Below are 12,616 nucleotides of genomic sequence, written 5' to 3'. Positions count from 1 at the left end.
GCCTCACGACCTCTCCGCTTCTAGCGTGGGCGTGGCTGCGCAGACCGAGTTCTGCCAGCGTCGCAAACCGTCGATTCGGCGAGGTGCACAGCTGGAGAGGCACTCAGAATGGATGTGGTTGAAAGGTGTCACGAGACAAGAAAACAACTAAACCCGAGCACCACCCTGACGCCTACGTAATAACTGTGACTGCACTTCAAAAGCCATTCGTGTGTGAAGCAACTTTGCGGAGAGGTGATAGCGCATCAGATAAACGCCAATCTTCACTTGTTGAACGGGGACAGACGATCAATTGGATATCAGGTCAGATTTCAGCATCTTTGTTCAAGTTGTAAACGTTCCTTAGTCTTGACCGCGGAATGAAGTATTCAGTTAACCACAAGCTTGTGCATGGGTGGGTCACACCATCTTGCAACCTCAACAGAAGTTGTGTTACGTGCACTGCTGAGGTTAGAGATTGTACCTTCTATAGTTACTAATTTAAAGTGATATTTTTGGATCATTTGCCGAATATTATAATCAACAACTTACTCATGGAATTGCCAAAGGAAGACGTAAAGTTAGTTAATATTCGCTTGATGTTCATTTAGATTTCTAATAGCATAACATATTTTGGAGGATCTTTGTGTTACGTAAGGTTAATTTTTATCCCGAGTATTTGGGGAAAAATCAGGCAAACAGCAGAGGTCACAGTGGATGGAAAATAGGTTTCGAAAGGTCACTCTGGACTTGCCTTCTTCTCAGTGTGAGTCGATATTCACAACAGTGTTATGAAAATACTGAAATTTCTTATCAAATAGCTGCAGTCCTCTGACTCGACAAGCCATTGTCTTGCTGGTGGGGAAAGGCTTCAGAAAGATGAAAATCAGCTGCCGCCTGGTGTTTCTCAGTAAGTTATTGACCAATACGACTGTTTGATTGTTAGAATATATTCTGAATATAATCAATGTATTCCCCACCCCCCCTCCTTTGTCTTTATTTGAGTGTCTCACCCTCTTTCGCTGTGATATGATTGAGGACAACGCATGTTGTTCACTGTTTGTGCTTTCTCTGTAGTGCTACAAATTTTATTTGTTTTTGTTCTAATTTGAGAAATGTAGTGAGGAGCCAAGGTTCATTAGGGGTAGTTGCACAATGCATTTGCGACACTCGGGAGTATTATTTCGTAGTCATATCTCTGACCCACACTCGGTGCGGAGTCCCTGTCAGGTGTGCGGAGTTACCCTCCCTTAAAGTATTGGATATCACCAAGGTTGGGCGGAATTTGGGGGATGACGAGGTAAATCAGGAAATGGACACTAAACACCCTCCCTATCTCTGTGGCCTCCTCCAGCCCTACAACCCTCCGAGAACTCTGTCTTCCTCCAACTCTGGTCTCTTGCACATCCTCAATTTCCTTCATCCCAACATTGCCTGCCGTGCCTTCAGCAGTCTCGGTCGAGGGCTCTGGAATTCCCGAAGAGCCTCTCTACCTCGCTCTCCCCCTTTAAGACACTCCTCAAACCTCTTGGACCAAGCTTTTGGTCACCTGTCCTAATATCTCCTTATGTGGCTCGGTGTCAAATTTTGTCTGATTACGCTCCTGTGAAGCGGCTTGCGACGTTTTACTACATTAAAGGCACTGTATAAACACAGATTGTTGTAAACATTGGCTTTAAAAGCCTTTAGATTGTAGGAGGATGAGAAGATTAAGAGAGGTGAGGACTTTCACAGCTTGAGATCCTGAGAGACAATCAGTCAAAGTAGGAGATGATGAGATGGGTCTTGATAGAACTCAGTGAGGATGCAGGGAACAGAGCGTGAAGGATGGTGTTTTTGCAACTTGAAAGGAACAAGAGAGCAAAGTTCAGAAGACATTGATGAAACAGAGAGATAGATCAGGACGGCTGCAGTAGCGAAAGAGATGGTTAAGAATTGGGCGAGCCTCTCTGGCAAATAAACACTAATAGTCACTGGGTGGGAAATTTCTCCCTGGTCCTACGTGAAAGTAGGAGGTTGGCAGTAAGGGAAACGAGGCTTAGTGCTGGCCGCATAATATTGCACAGAATTTACAGCACAGAAACAGGCCATTCGGCCCAACTGGTCTATGCTGGTGTTTATGCTCCACACGATCCTCCTCCCACCCTACTTCATCACAGTAAAGTGGGACGTTACGTGCATAGTAGGGCAATATCATTGAGGAGATGGGTAAATGGTACAAATAATGAGCTGTCTGCCTAATATGTGTTACCTGGTGAACAATAAGAAACAGCCAGTCCATTGGCTGGGGCCTGACTCATTAGTACACCCAATTATATCACATTGTACTTTATGAAATACTGGGGCAGATTGTGATGGGTTATGGTGCCCTGGTGATTAATGTCCTTGACAAGCAAAGGCAAGGTGTCAGTCTTGGCTCAGTGGGTAGCCCTCTCACATCCGATGTCAGAAAGTTGTGGGTTTAAGCCCCACTCTAAAGACTTCAAGCAACACAGCCTAGGCTGGTTGGTGGAGCTGTCTTTTGGATGAGACGTTAATCCAAGGCCCAGTCAGATGGGTGTAAAAGATCCCACCGCATTATTCAAGGAAGAGCAGCGGAATTCTCCCCAGTGTCCTGGCCAATATTTATCCCTCAATCAACATCACTAAAGCAGATTATCTGGTCATTATCACATTGCTGTTTGTGGGATCTTGCTGTGCGCAAATTGGCTGCCGCGTCTCCTACATTACAACAGTGACTACACTTCAAAAAAAGTACTTCATTGGCTGTAAAGCGCTTTGGGACGTCCCGAGGTTGTGAAAGGCGCTATATAAATGCAAGTTGGCTGCTGCGTTTCCTACATTACAACAGTGACTACACTTCTAGTAAAGTACTTCTAGTAAAGCGCTTTGGGACGTCCTGAGCTCGTGAAGGCCTTTCTTTCTGAAGTGGCCATTCATTTATAAATCATTGCCTCAGGTTCAAAATTAAGGAACAAAATTGGACGAAGCCTCATAATTGTTATCCAGTGACTCGTGTAGGACAGAGCGTGTGTCGGGATATTGCGTGGGGATGGGCTCGGGCTCCAATGTGATGCCTCCAGTGGTTGAAAAGCTTGTCCACACAGACCATGGAGGCTGAAATGTGAAGTGTGGTGGTTTGGATGAGGTGCCCGAGGGTACGTCTTGAACATAACTTGGCAAAAGTCAGGAGAGGAGGAGGGAGAATTGGGGAAAATAAGAGTCAGCAGCTTGTAACTAAAATATTAATTTCTGAAACATGAAACGCACCAAACAGACCATTGTCAATCACCTCATATATCGTCATCTTTCACCTGTCATTTGTCTCAGTTATACACAAATGCCTGAAGATTCCAGTGGGATCTCTTTTTATATGTGTGTCTGTGCCCCCGATTTTAAAGGGAGGGGGAGGTGGGTACAGTGTGCGTGCGAGCCCCCGAATCGGGCGCGAATCCGGGGAGTCCAGGGACGTGGAGGCCCGGCCCATCTTAACGGCGGGGCCTTGAAACCATAAATCGCCTCGTTCACCCGTCTGACGCCCGGGGGGGAGCGGGAGCTGAAGATTGCAGGCAGGAGGGCCACATCTGGGGGACCCCCCCAGGAGGAGGGGGAAGGGAGGCCGAGGCGAGGGGAGGCCCGATATTTAAAGAAGGAACCCCACTGCCTTCCCCGCCAGTGTCCCACTTGCCTGCTCAAAAGAGCAGCTTAAATCAGGACAGGGCGGGAAGGATTGGAGTGGGAGAGTGACGGCCCTCATTTTAACTAGAATTGAAATCGGGACCGCTGTGGACTTGTGTCTGAATATGTGTCTGCGTGTCTAAATACATCCATGTTTATGTGCCTGTGCGTGCACCTGAGTGTGTCACGGATAAACATCCCGTGTCTGTGAGCATGGGAATTGTGGGATCAAACCAGACTCCTGGCTCAGGACCGGCCAATGTTTGTGTATAATCGGAAAGGTCATAGGTTCTTCAACCTCAATAAGAAGTCACAAAGTTCACAGATAGTGTGCAGCTGTTCTTAATTTCCTTTATAAATAGCCGGAAGTCTGATGTTTCACCTCCCCTGGGACTGTTGTAATAATATCTAAAGTGTAGTACAACATACAAAATACATTGTAGGTTAAGTAACATGACTGCAGACTATTAGACTGGAATGAGTAAGATCCACAAGTTAAGTCCTAAATGTACTTTGTAGGTGAATGCACTGCCTTGTGTGCTTCTTGGCTTTAGAGACTGGAAAGCCACAGATTCGAACGCTGGTCTGTGCTGAGTATGTTGTTTGCAGCAGCAATGTTGCTACAACTGGCCTCAGGGTCCCTGGCGAACATCAGCTAAAAATGTTCCACTCCTGATCACTACTGTGCGCCCCCTGCAGGAATGTGCCTATTATGTGGACATTGGGGAAGGGTGGGATTGGGCTTGACGGTGGTGCTTCCCCCAACAGTTGAATAGCCTGCCCACAATCGCTGCCTGGGCTCCCCCATTGATTTGTCACCTGGGTGAGGTGCTATAGGACGCCAAAAGAAAGAAATTGCATTTATTTAGCACCTTTCAGGACGTCCTAAAGCGCTTTACAGCCATTGAAGTACTTTTGAAGTGTAGTCACTCTTGAAATGTAGGAAACGCGGCAGCCAATTTGCGCACAGCAAGATCCCACAATCAGCAATGTGATAATGATCAGATCATCTGTTTTAATGACGTTAGTTGAGGAATAAATATATGCCAGTACACCGGGGAGAACTCCCCTGCTCTTCTTCGAAACAGTGCCGTGGGATCTTTTGCGTTCACCCGAGAGGGCAGACAGGGCCTCGGTTTAACGTCTCATCCAAAAGACGGCACCTCCGACAGTGCAGCACTCCCTCGGTACTGCACTGGGAGCGTCGGCCTAGATTCTCATGCTTTAGTTTCTGGAAGTGAGACTTGAGTCCATAATCTTCATGATTCAGAGGCCACAGCTGACACCAGATACCCATCTGGCCATATCCCACCAGCGGAGGGGTTAGCATCTATCAGACAGGAGGGAAGAGAAACACACAAAGGGTGAGTATTAATTATGGGCAGCTGTTTTCTTTGTCCTAATAATGCCTGTTATTCATTAAGGGGAGCAATACTGATACATTGTAGAGTATTCATTTTATTGCTAACATTATCAGAAAATGTATGATGTTTAATGTAGCAGCATTTCATGTGACTGTTCTATCTCATTCTCCCACTCCAGTGATTTATTTCTGCAGCGTCTGGGGCCAGAAATGTTCTGAAGGTACAACATGCACTGGTAGGTTTAAAACTTTTTTTTAAAAAAAAGAATGTGTGTCAGATTTTAAATTTTAAAGAGTGTTAAAACTTTAATGTCTCCAAAAAGAAAAGCTTTCAGAGTTTGTGCAAAAGTTACAATGAACTACTTAACATCGCTGTTTCAAAAAGTTGCTGATAAATAGAGGGAGGTTTTGACAATGAACAACAGGACTAACTGGACGGAAGAAATTGTGTCATCCATTCATCTACCTGTCCAGTGATCCATTCATCCACCTGTCCAGTGATCCATTCATCTACCTGTCCAGTGATCCATTCATCTACCTGTCCACTGATCCATTCATCCACCTGTCCACTGATCCATTCATCCACCTGTCCAGTGATCCATTCATCTACCTGTCCACTGATCCATTCATCTACCTGTCCACTGATCCATTCATCTACCTGTCCACTGATCCATTCATCTACCTGTCCACTGATCCATTCATCCACCTGTCCACTGATCCATTCATCTACCTGTCCACTGATCCATTCATCCACCTGTCCACTGATCCATTCATCTACCTGTCCACTGATCCATTCATCCACCTGTCCACTGATCCATTCATCCACCTGTCCACTGATCCATTCATCCACCTGTCCACTGATCCATTCATCTACCTGTCCGCTGATCCATTCATCTACCTGTCCAGTGATCCATTCATCTACCTGTCCAGTGATCCATTCATCTACCTGTCCACTAATCCATTCATCTACCTGTCCACTGATCCATTCATCCACCTGTCCACTGATCCATTCATCTACCTGTCCAGTGATCCATTCATCCACCTGTCCAGTGATCCATTCATCCACCTGTCCACTGATCCATTCATCCACCTGTCCACTGATCCATTCATCCACCTGTCCACTGATCCATTCATCTACCTGTCCAGTGATCCATTCATCCACCTGTCCAGTGATCCATTCATCCACCTGTCCACTGATCCATTCATCCACCTGTCCACTGATCCATTCATCCACCTGTCCACTGATCCATTCATCCACCTGTCCAGTGATCCATTCATCTACCTGTCCAGTGATGCATTCATCTACCTGTCCAGTGATCCATTCATCCCTCTGTCCACTGATCCATTCATCTACCTGTCCACTGATCCATTCATCCACCTGTCCAGTGATCCATTCATCCACCTGTCCAGTGATCCATTCATCCACCTGTCCACTGGTCCGTTCATCCACCTGTCCCTCTGTCCCCTGGTCCATTTATCATGATGGAGGTGGTGGGTTTGGGAGGTGCTGTTGAAGAAGCCTTGGCGAATATCCTCTCGATAGTCCACACTGCATTGCTTCATGCCCCACAGAGATTGATGCATTTACCCACTGATCCACAGTGGGTGATGGAGACTTCCATACATCGAGCCTGCAGGATGTGCTGATGGTAGTTTCTATCTGTTACAGATGAGGATGAGTGTCTAACTAAACCGTGCGGGCCCTACACTGTCTGTCACAACACCCCTGGGAGCTTCTACTGTACCTGCAAGAACGGATTTTACTCAGAGTCTGCGGATAAACAGTTTGCTGGTTCTGCAATGTCCTTCTGTAAAGGTAAATGTGCACTGAACGTTTTTTCTGTTTCGTTTTCCCCTCTCCGCTTTCATGGAGATGGTTCCAACGTTACAGTCTGCCCTCCTGTACTTTCCCCCCTCAAGCGATCGATCATCATGTCTGAGCCTGGTAGGTGAGCGTTGGCCTGCTATTCGCCTGTGGGGGGCACGACAACCGAACCCGAAACCTGTCATCGCCTAATGTCCACACACAAGCTTTCTAGCAGGGGTTATTGGATATTAGTTAGTGAGAAACCCTGGCAGATTTGTCCTCGATCGACTCAAGATGCCGTGGACAATTGCAGCACCCGTCCGGCCAATGTGAACCAGACCAGCTAGCTCGGCAAAACTCATGGGGAGGTCATTTTAACCTAACTCGCCCGTCGGGAAACCCATGGGATCGGGTGCAACACTGGTTTTGCATCCTGCCTGATTTTACTCTCCGTTGAAGTCACTATCAGGCGGGATGTAAAACGGCCGATCCACCCGATCCCTTGGGTTTCCCGCCCAGTGAGTTAGGTTAAAATTCCCTCTCATAACACAAAGCTGTCATCTCCCTGGTCTGTGCCCCTTAGGGTGCCTTCAGCTGCCTAGGCCCTAAGCTCTGGAATTCCCTTCCGAAACCTCTGCCTCTCCGCCTCTCTCTCCTCCTTTAAGACGCTCCATAAAACCTACCTCTTTGACCAAGCTTTTGGTCACCTGTCCTAATATCTCCTTATGTGGCTCGGTGTCAAATTTAACATAGAAACATAGAAAATAGGAGCAGGAGTGGGCCATTCGGCCCTTCGAGCCTGCTCCGCCATTCAATATGATCACGGCTGATCCTCTATCTCAATACCATATTCCCACTCTCTCCCCAGACCCCTTGATGCCTTTTGTGTCTAGAAATCTATCCAGCTCCTTCTTAAATATATTCAGTGACTTGGCCTCCACAGCCTTCTGTGGTGGGGAATTCCACAGGTTCACCACCCTCTGAGTGAAGAAATTTCTCCTCATCTCAGTCCTAAATGCCCTTCCCTGTATCCTGAGACTGTGACCCCTCTTTCTGGACCCCCCAGCCAGTGGAAATATCCTCCCTGCATCCAGTCTGTCTAGCCCTGTCAGAATTTTATACGTTTCAATGAGATCCCCTCTCATTCTTCTAAACTCTAGTGAATACAGGCCGAGTCGAACCAATCTCTCCTCATAATACAGTCCTGCCATCCCAGGAATCAGTCTGGTGAGCCATTGCTGCACTCCCTCTAAGGCAAGTATATCCTTTCTTAGGTAAGGTGACCAAAACTGCACACAATACTCCAGGTGTGGTCTCACTAAGGCTTTGTATAACTGCAGTAAGACATCCTTGCTCCTGTACTCAAATCCTCTTGCAATGAAGGCCAACATACCATTTGCCTTCCTAACTGCTTTCTGCATGTTTGCTTTCAGTGACTGGTGTACAAGGACACCCAGGTCCCTTTGTACATCAGCATTTCCCAATTTTGCTTGATAACGCTCCTGGTGAAGTGCCTTGGGTCGTTTTACTACGTTCAAGGCGCTATATAAATGCAAGTTGTTGTTAAGTCCACGTTCCCCTTCATTTGCTTCTATCTCAAGTTGTTAATACTAACAGATCTTGCTGTTCTGATTTAACCAGCGAGTGATCATCAACGCTAAAAGCAGTACTTTTTTCGAACTCCACGCCTAACAATTAAAAACTGGGTAATCCAGTGGGTAAGAAGTAGAAGCCAAATCGAACTGAGTTGCCTGGATTTCAGGGCTATTGTCTGACCTGTTGGAACTGGGAGCAATGTCCTTTATCCCATGCGCTGATGGCCCTCAATCAACTCGACTAGAGAAACGGAGACTGGGCTGACGCGTTCCAATATTTTGTTACAGATTACAATGAGTGTTCCACCATTCCGACAGTATGTGGCAATGACGCGACCTGCCGCAATACCATGGGAGGATTCTACTGCCTTTGCAACAAGGGATTTGCTCGGGTTTCAGGCGAGACTAGCTTTACTGGTTACGGGAAAGGATGTGAAGGTAAGGAGAGTAGTCGGATCCCGAAACGAATGTTTATTATCCCGCTGCAATTTTCTTGCGTAGACTTCGTGCGTCTCTGCTACCAAGGGGTTATATTTTTTTTTTTAGTCACACTCAGCGTAGCTCTCTCGTCTCTAACTCAGAACTTGTGAGTTCTAAACCGAATTCTAGAGGCTTGAGCACGTAATCTAGGCTGGCACTTCAGTGTTGGAGGGGCCGTCTTTCAGATGGGACGTTAAACCGAGGCCCCGTCTGCCCTCTCAGGTGGACGTAAAGGTTCCCACGGCCACTATTTTGAAGGAGAGCAGGGGAGATCTGCCCTAGTGTCTCGGCCAATATTTTTTCCTCAACCAACACCAGCAAAAAAAAAAAACAGATGATCTGGTCATTTATCTCTTCGCTGTTTGAGGAACGTTGCTGTGTGCAAATTGGCTGCCACATAAAAGCAGCAATTGCATTTCAAAAGGTACTTCAATGGGCTTTGGGGCATCCTGAAGGGGCAAAAGACATCATGTAGATTCAAAATCCCCCTTTGTCTTTTCTTTATGTGTGAGCCTGGAAGGCGAGGGCCAGAAGAATATTTAATGGTGGAAACCACGGCACAAAAGTCCCAATCTGACCTCACCTGATATCCACACACACATAGGGACAGGAGAAGGCCATTCAGCCCCTCAAGCCTGTTCCACCATTCGGTTGGATCATGGCTGATCTGTTCCTCAACTCCATTTACCCGCCTTGGTTCCGTATCCCTTAATACCCTCACCCAACAAAAATCTCTCAATCTCAGTTTTGAATTTTCCAATTGGCCCCCCAGCCTTAAAAGCTTTTTGGGGGAGAGAGTTCCAGATTTCCACTCCCCTTTGTGTGAAGAAATGCTTCCTGACATCACCCCTGAACGGCCTAGTTCTAGTTTTAAGGTTAGGCCCTCTTGTTCTGGACTCTCCCACCAAAGGAAATAGTTTCTCTCTCTATCTATCTACCCTATCAAATCCTTTAATCATCTTAAACGCCTCAATTAGATCACCCTTAATCTTCTAAACTCAAGGGAATACAAGCCTAGTCTATGCAACCTGTCCTTGTAATTTAACCCTTTTAGCCCCAGTGTTATTCTGGTCAATCTGCGTTGCACCCCCTCCAAGGCCAATATATCCTTCCTAAGGTCCCCTTCCCAGAACTGAACCCAGTACTCCAGATGGGATCTGACCAAGGTTCTGTGGAGCTGAAGCAACACTTACTCCCCTGTAATCCAGCCTCCTTGAGATAAAGACCAATATTCCATTAGCCTTTTTGATTGCTGTTTGTACCTGTCTACTGGTTTCTAATGATTTGTGTACTCGGACTCCCAAAAGCCGTAAAGTACCAACTCCCCCGGGACTGGAACCCAGAACATTTCCGAAACCCGAAATTGCTTCCCCACAAGATGTCCAATGTGCCACGGAGCACCAAACTTAAAACTTAACCACCAAAATTAAAGGCCATCCAAGCTCATCTACTGAAGATTGGTATTGTCACATCAAAGGGACAACAGTTTTAATCACTGACCTATTTAAAAAAAAAGTGACACCTCTAGAAGAACGAGTAAACTTGGCCACAATTCATGCGCCTGAGGGTGGTGAGGCCTTTGGCACACCCAATATTGGGCCTCATTACCATCGGGCCGGCGAGCTACGGGCAGAGCAGGACGGAAGATCGGGCGCTCCTGCTCCTCCCAGCTCCACATTCAGCGAAGTATATTTTAAACACTTATCTTGTTGGTGGCGGCCTGCAGTGGTCCCTTTAAGGACCGCCCGTTAGGCCGCATGCAGGCCTGGTTTTCCTGAGAGCAGCCTGAGCCCAGCTGTCTCAGGGTAAACCAATCTTTCCACCTCCCCTGCAGCCATGGAAGGGTTAACCATAAAGTTTTCTGAAAGCTGCTGAAAAATACTACGGATTCCAGTCCATGTTGTGATGGTAATTCTTTCTATTGCAGATATTGATGAGTGCCTGGGAGCTCCCTGCGGTCCTCATGCTATTTGCATCAACACAGCTGGGAGCTTTATCTGTACTTCTAAGGCAGGATTTACCTTCCCATCAACAGTTAACAATCTAGCTCCTGGTAAGAAAATCGGTGATTCACATCGTTCAGTGTTAATTGATGGAAAATGTAACCAAGAGTAAAATAAATGTACATAAGAATGGAAGAATTTTCAGGAAACAGGAATTGGTCACCGGGCCCAACAGGCCTGTCCCTTCTCACTATGTCCTTAACCCCTTCCCTCTCCAGGAAAGCACCTCAAGTGTCTCTTGAGCATACTTATACTGTCCTCCTCAATGTCATTTCCTGGTAACTTATTCCGCAGCTCCTTTAGGTGAAAAAGCTCTTCTGATTCCAGTTCCTGGCCTGGAAATTCGTTTGCGCAGCACTCGTTTTTCAGGCGTTAAGTGGCCTACTAAACCCCCCACTATGGCGGGCAGGTAGCGCACGCTCATTATGAGATGGACGTCCGTCGCCCGCCATATTGGTAAAGGCCAAAAAAATCAAGGTGCATGTCTGAAACAGGCGTTAGGCCCTATGCATACTCGAATAAGAGGCCCAATACCTGTTTGAGCTCCCCCCACCCCCCCCAACACTGCAAGATTGGTTTGCCCTGAGGCAGCTGAAGTCAGGCTGCACTCAGGAAAACCAGGCCTGCATGCGGCCTAACAGGTGGCCCTTAAAGGGACCACCGCAGGCCTCCACCAACACGGTAAGTGTTTAAAATATACCTTCCCGAATGTAGAGCCGGGAGGAGTAGGAGTGCTCCTCGTGGCCCCACATTCAAAGAACGCGGACCTTTTCCACCACCCCCCGCCCCGCTGCCATTACCCCCCCACCCCCAAGTCCCCTGCGCTCCCAAAGATGGAGGGGCCCGAATTTCTAGGCCCTTAATCCTAACTTCCTCAGTTTTAGCTTCTATCCCCTGGTATTTGAAACCTTCGCCACAGAGTCAATGTTGCCAGTTCCCTTCATAATTTAGGAAAGCATGAACTGGAGCAGGACGGGAGGTTCCACAAAGGCTCAGTTAGCTTAGGCAGCCCGGAGCTGAGCCATGAAAACCAAGAAACTCCCAGATCTCAGCTGGGGGCAGCAACAAGTGCGTGAGCTGAAATCAAGGAATGTCGAATCATAACACTTCAGTCTCTGAACCACAAAACCCACCTAATATTTTCATTTTATAATCATTTATAGCTCATTCAAACGCTTTTCTGTTTTTTTTAATATATTGTCCTGCATATTTGTTAGAATGCTATGTTTCCAGCTTCTAATTTGCCATTATCCCTCTCTCAGGTCCGTTTTTGAAATGTCTGTCTGGCTTAATGGACCCATCCATCATCGAACGCTGTTACTCCCAGAATTTACAGCAGGTACTTTAATAGTTACTCATGAAAGTTTGTCAGAAGGCTTTGAAATTACACCAGGAGACAGTCGTTCCTGAAACACTCAACAGGCCGGAATTTGCTGTCAAACGAACGGTGAGGCTAATGGCCCTCGCCGTTATTTCAGCGCAAATCGCACAGCAACTTCAGGCGAGGGGCAGATGCGTGCGGTTAAACGTGGCAATCCGGAAGTTGCGGTCCGAGATGGGCCGTCTGGAACGCCGTCTCGCCGTCTGCCTCACCGTTGAGATGCGTTGAACGGTGGGAAGTTGCTGTATTTGCGCGGTAGATACAAACTAAACCCGTTATTTCAAGTCTAAATACCATTTTAACGATGTGATAAGTATTAATTACTGCCAG

General features: G+C 47.0%; 1 protein-coding gene across 1 annotated transcript in view; it reads left to right on the top strand.

Annotated features, from left to right (window-relative positions):
- The first annotated feature begins 85 nt into the window (after positions 1 to 85).
- LOC137304517 (adhesion G protein-coupled receptor E2-like) overlaps positions 86 to 12,616 on the top strand; it is a 50,086-nt gene continuing 37,555 nt past the window's right edge. The window contains exons 1-7 of the mRNA XM_067973153.1: positions 86 to 303; positions 801 to 889; positions 5,200 to 5,256; positions 6,690 to 6,836; positions 8,711 to 8,860; positions 10,830 to 10,955; positions 12,168 to 12,244. Coding sequence (XP_067829254.1) covers positions 859 to 889; positions 5,200 to 5,256; positions 6,690 to 6,836; positions 8,711 to 8,860; positions 10,830 to 10,955; positions 12,168 to 12,244 — 588 coding nt within the window. The 5' untranslated portion in view covers positions 86 to 303; positions 801 to 858. The remainder of the gene's footprint in view (positions 304 to 800; positions 890 to 5,199; positions 5,257 to 6,689; positions 6,837 to 8,710; positions 8,861 to 10,829; positions 10,956 to 12,167; positions 12,245 to 12,616) is intronic.

Source organism: Heptranchias perlo, chromosome 37 (genome assembly GCF_035084215.1).
Source record: "Heptranchias perlo isolate sHepPer1 chromosome 37, sHepPer1.hap1, whole genome shotgun sequence".
NCBI classification, from domain to species: domain Eukaryota; kingdom Metazoa; phylum Chordata; class Chondrichthyes; order Hexanchiformes; family Hexanchidae; genus Heptranchias; species Heptranchias perlo.
This window is presented reverse-complemented; position numbering and strand designations above follow the sequence as displayed.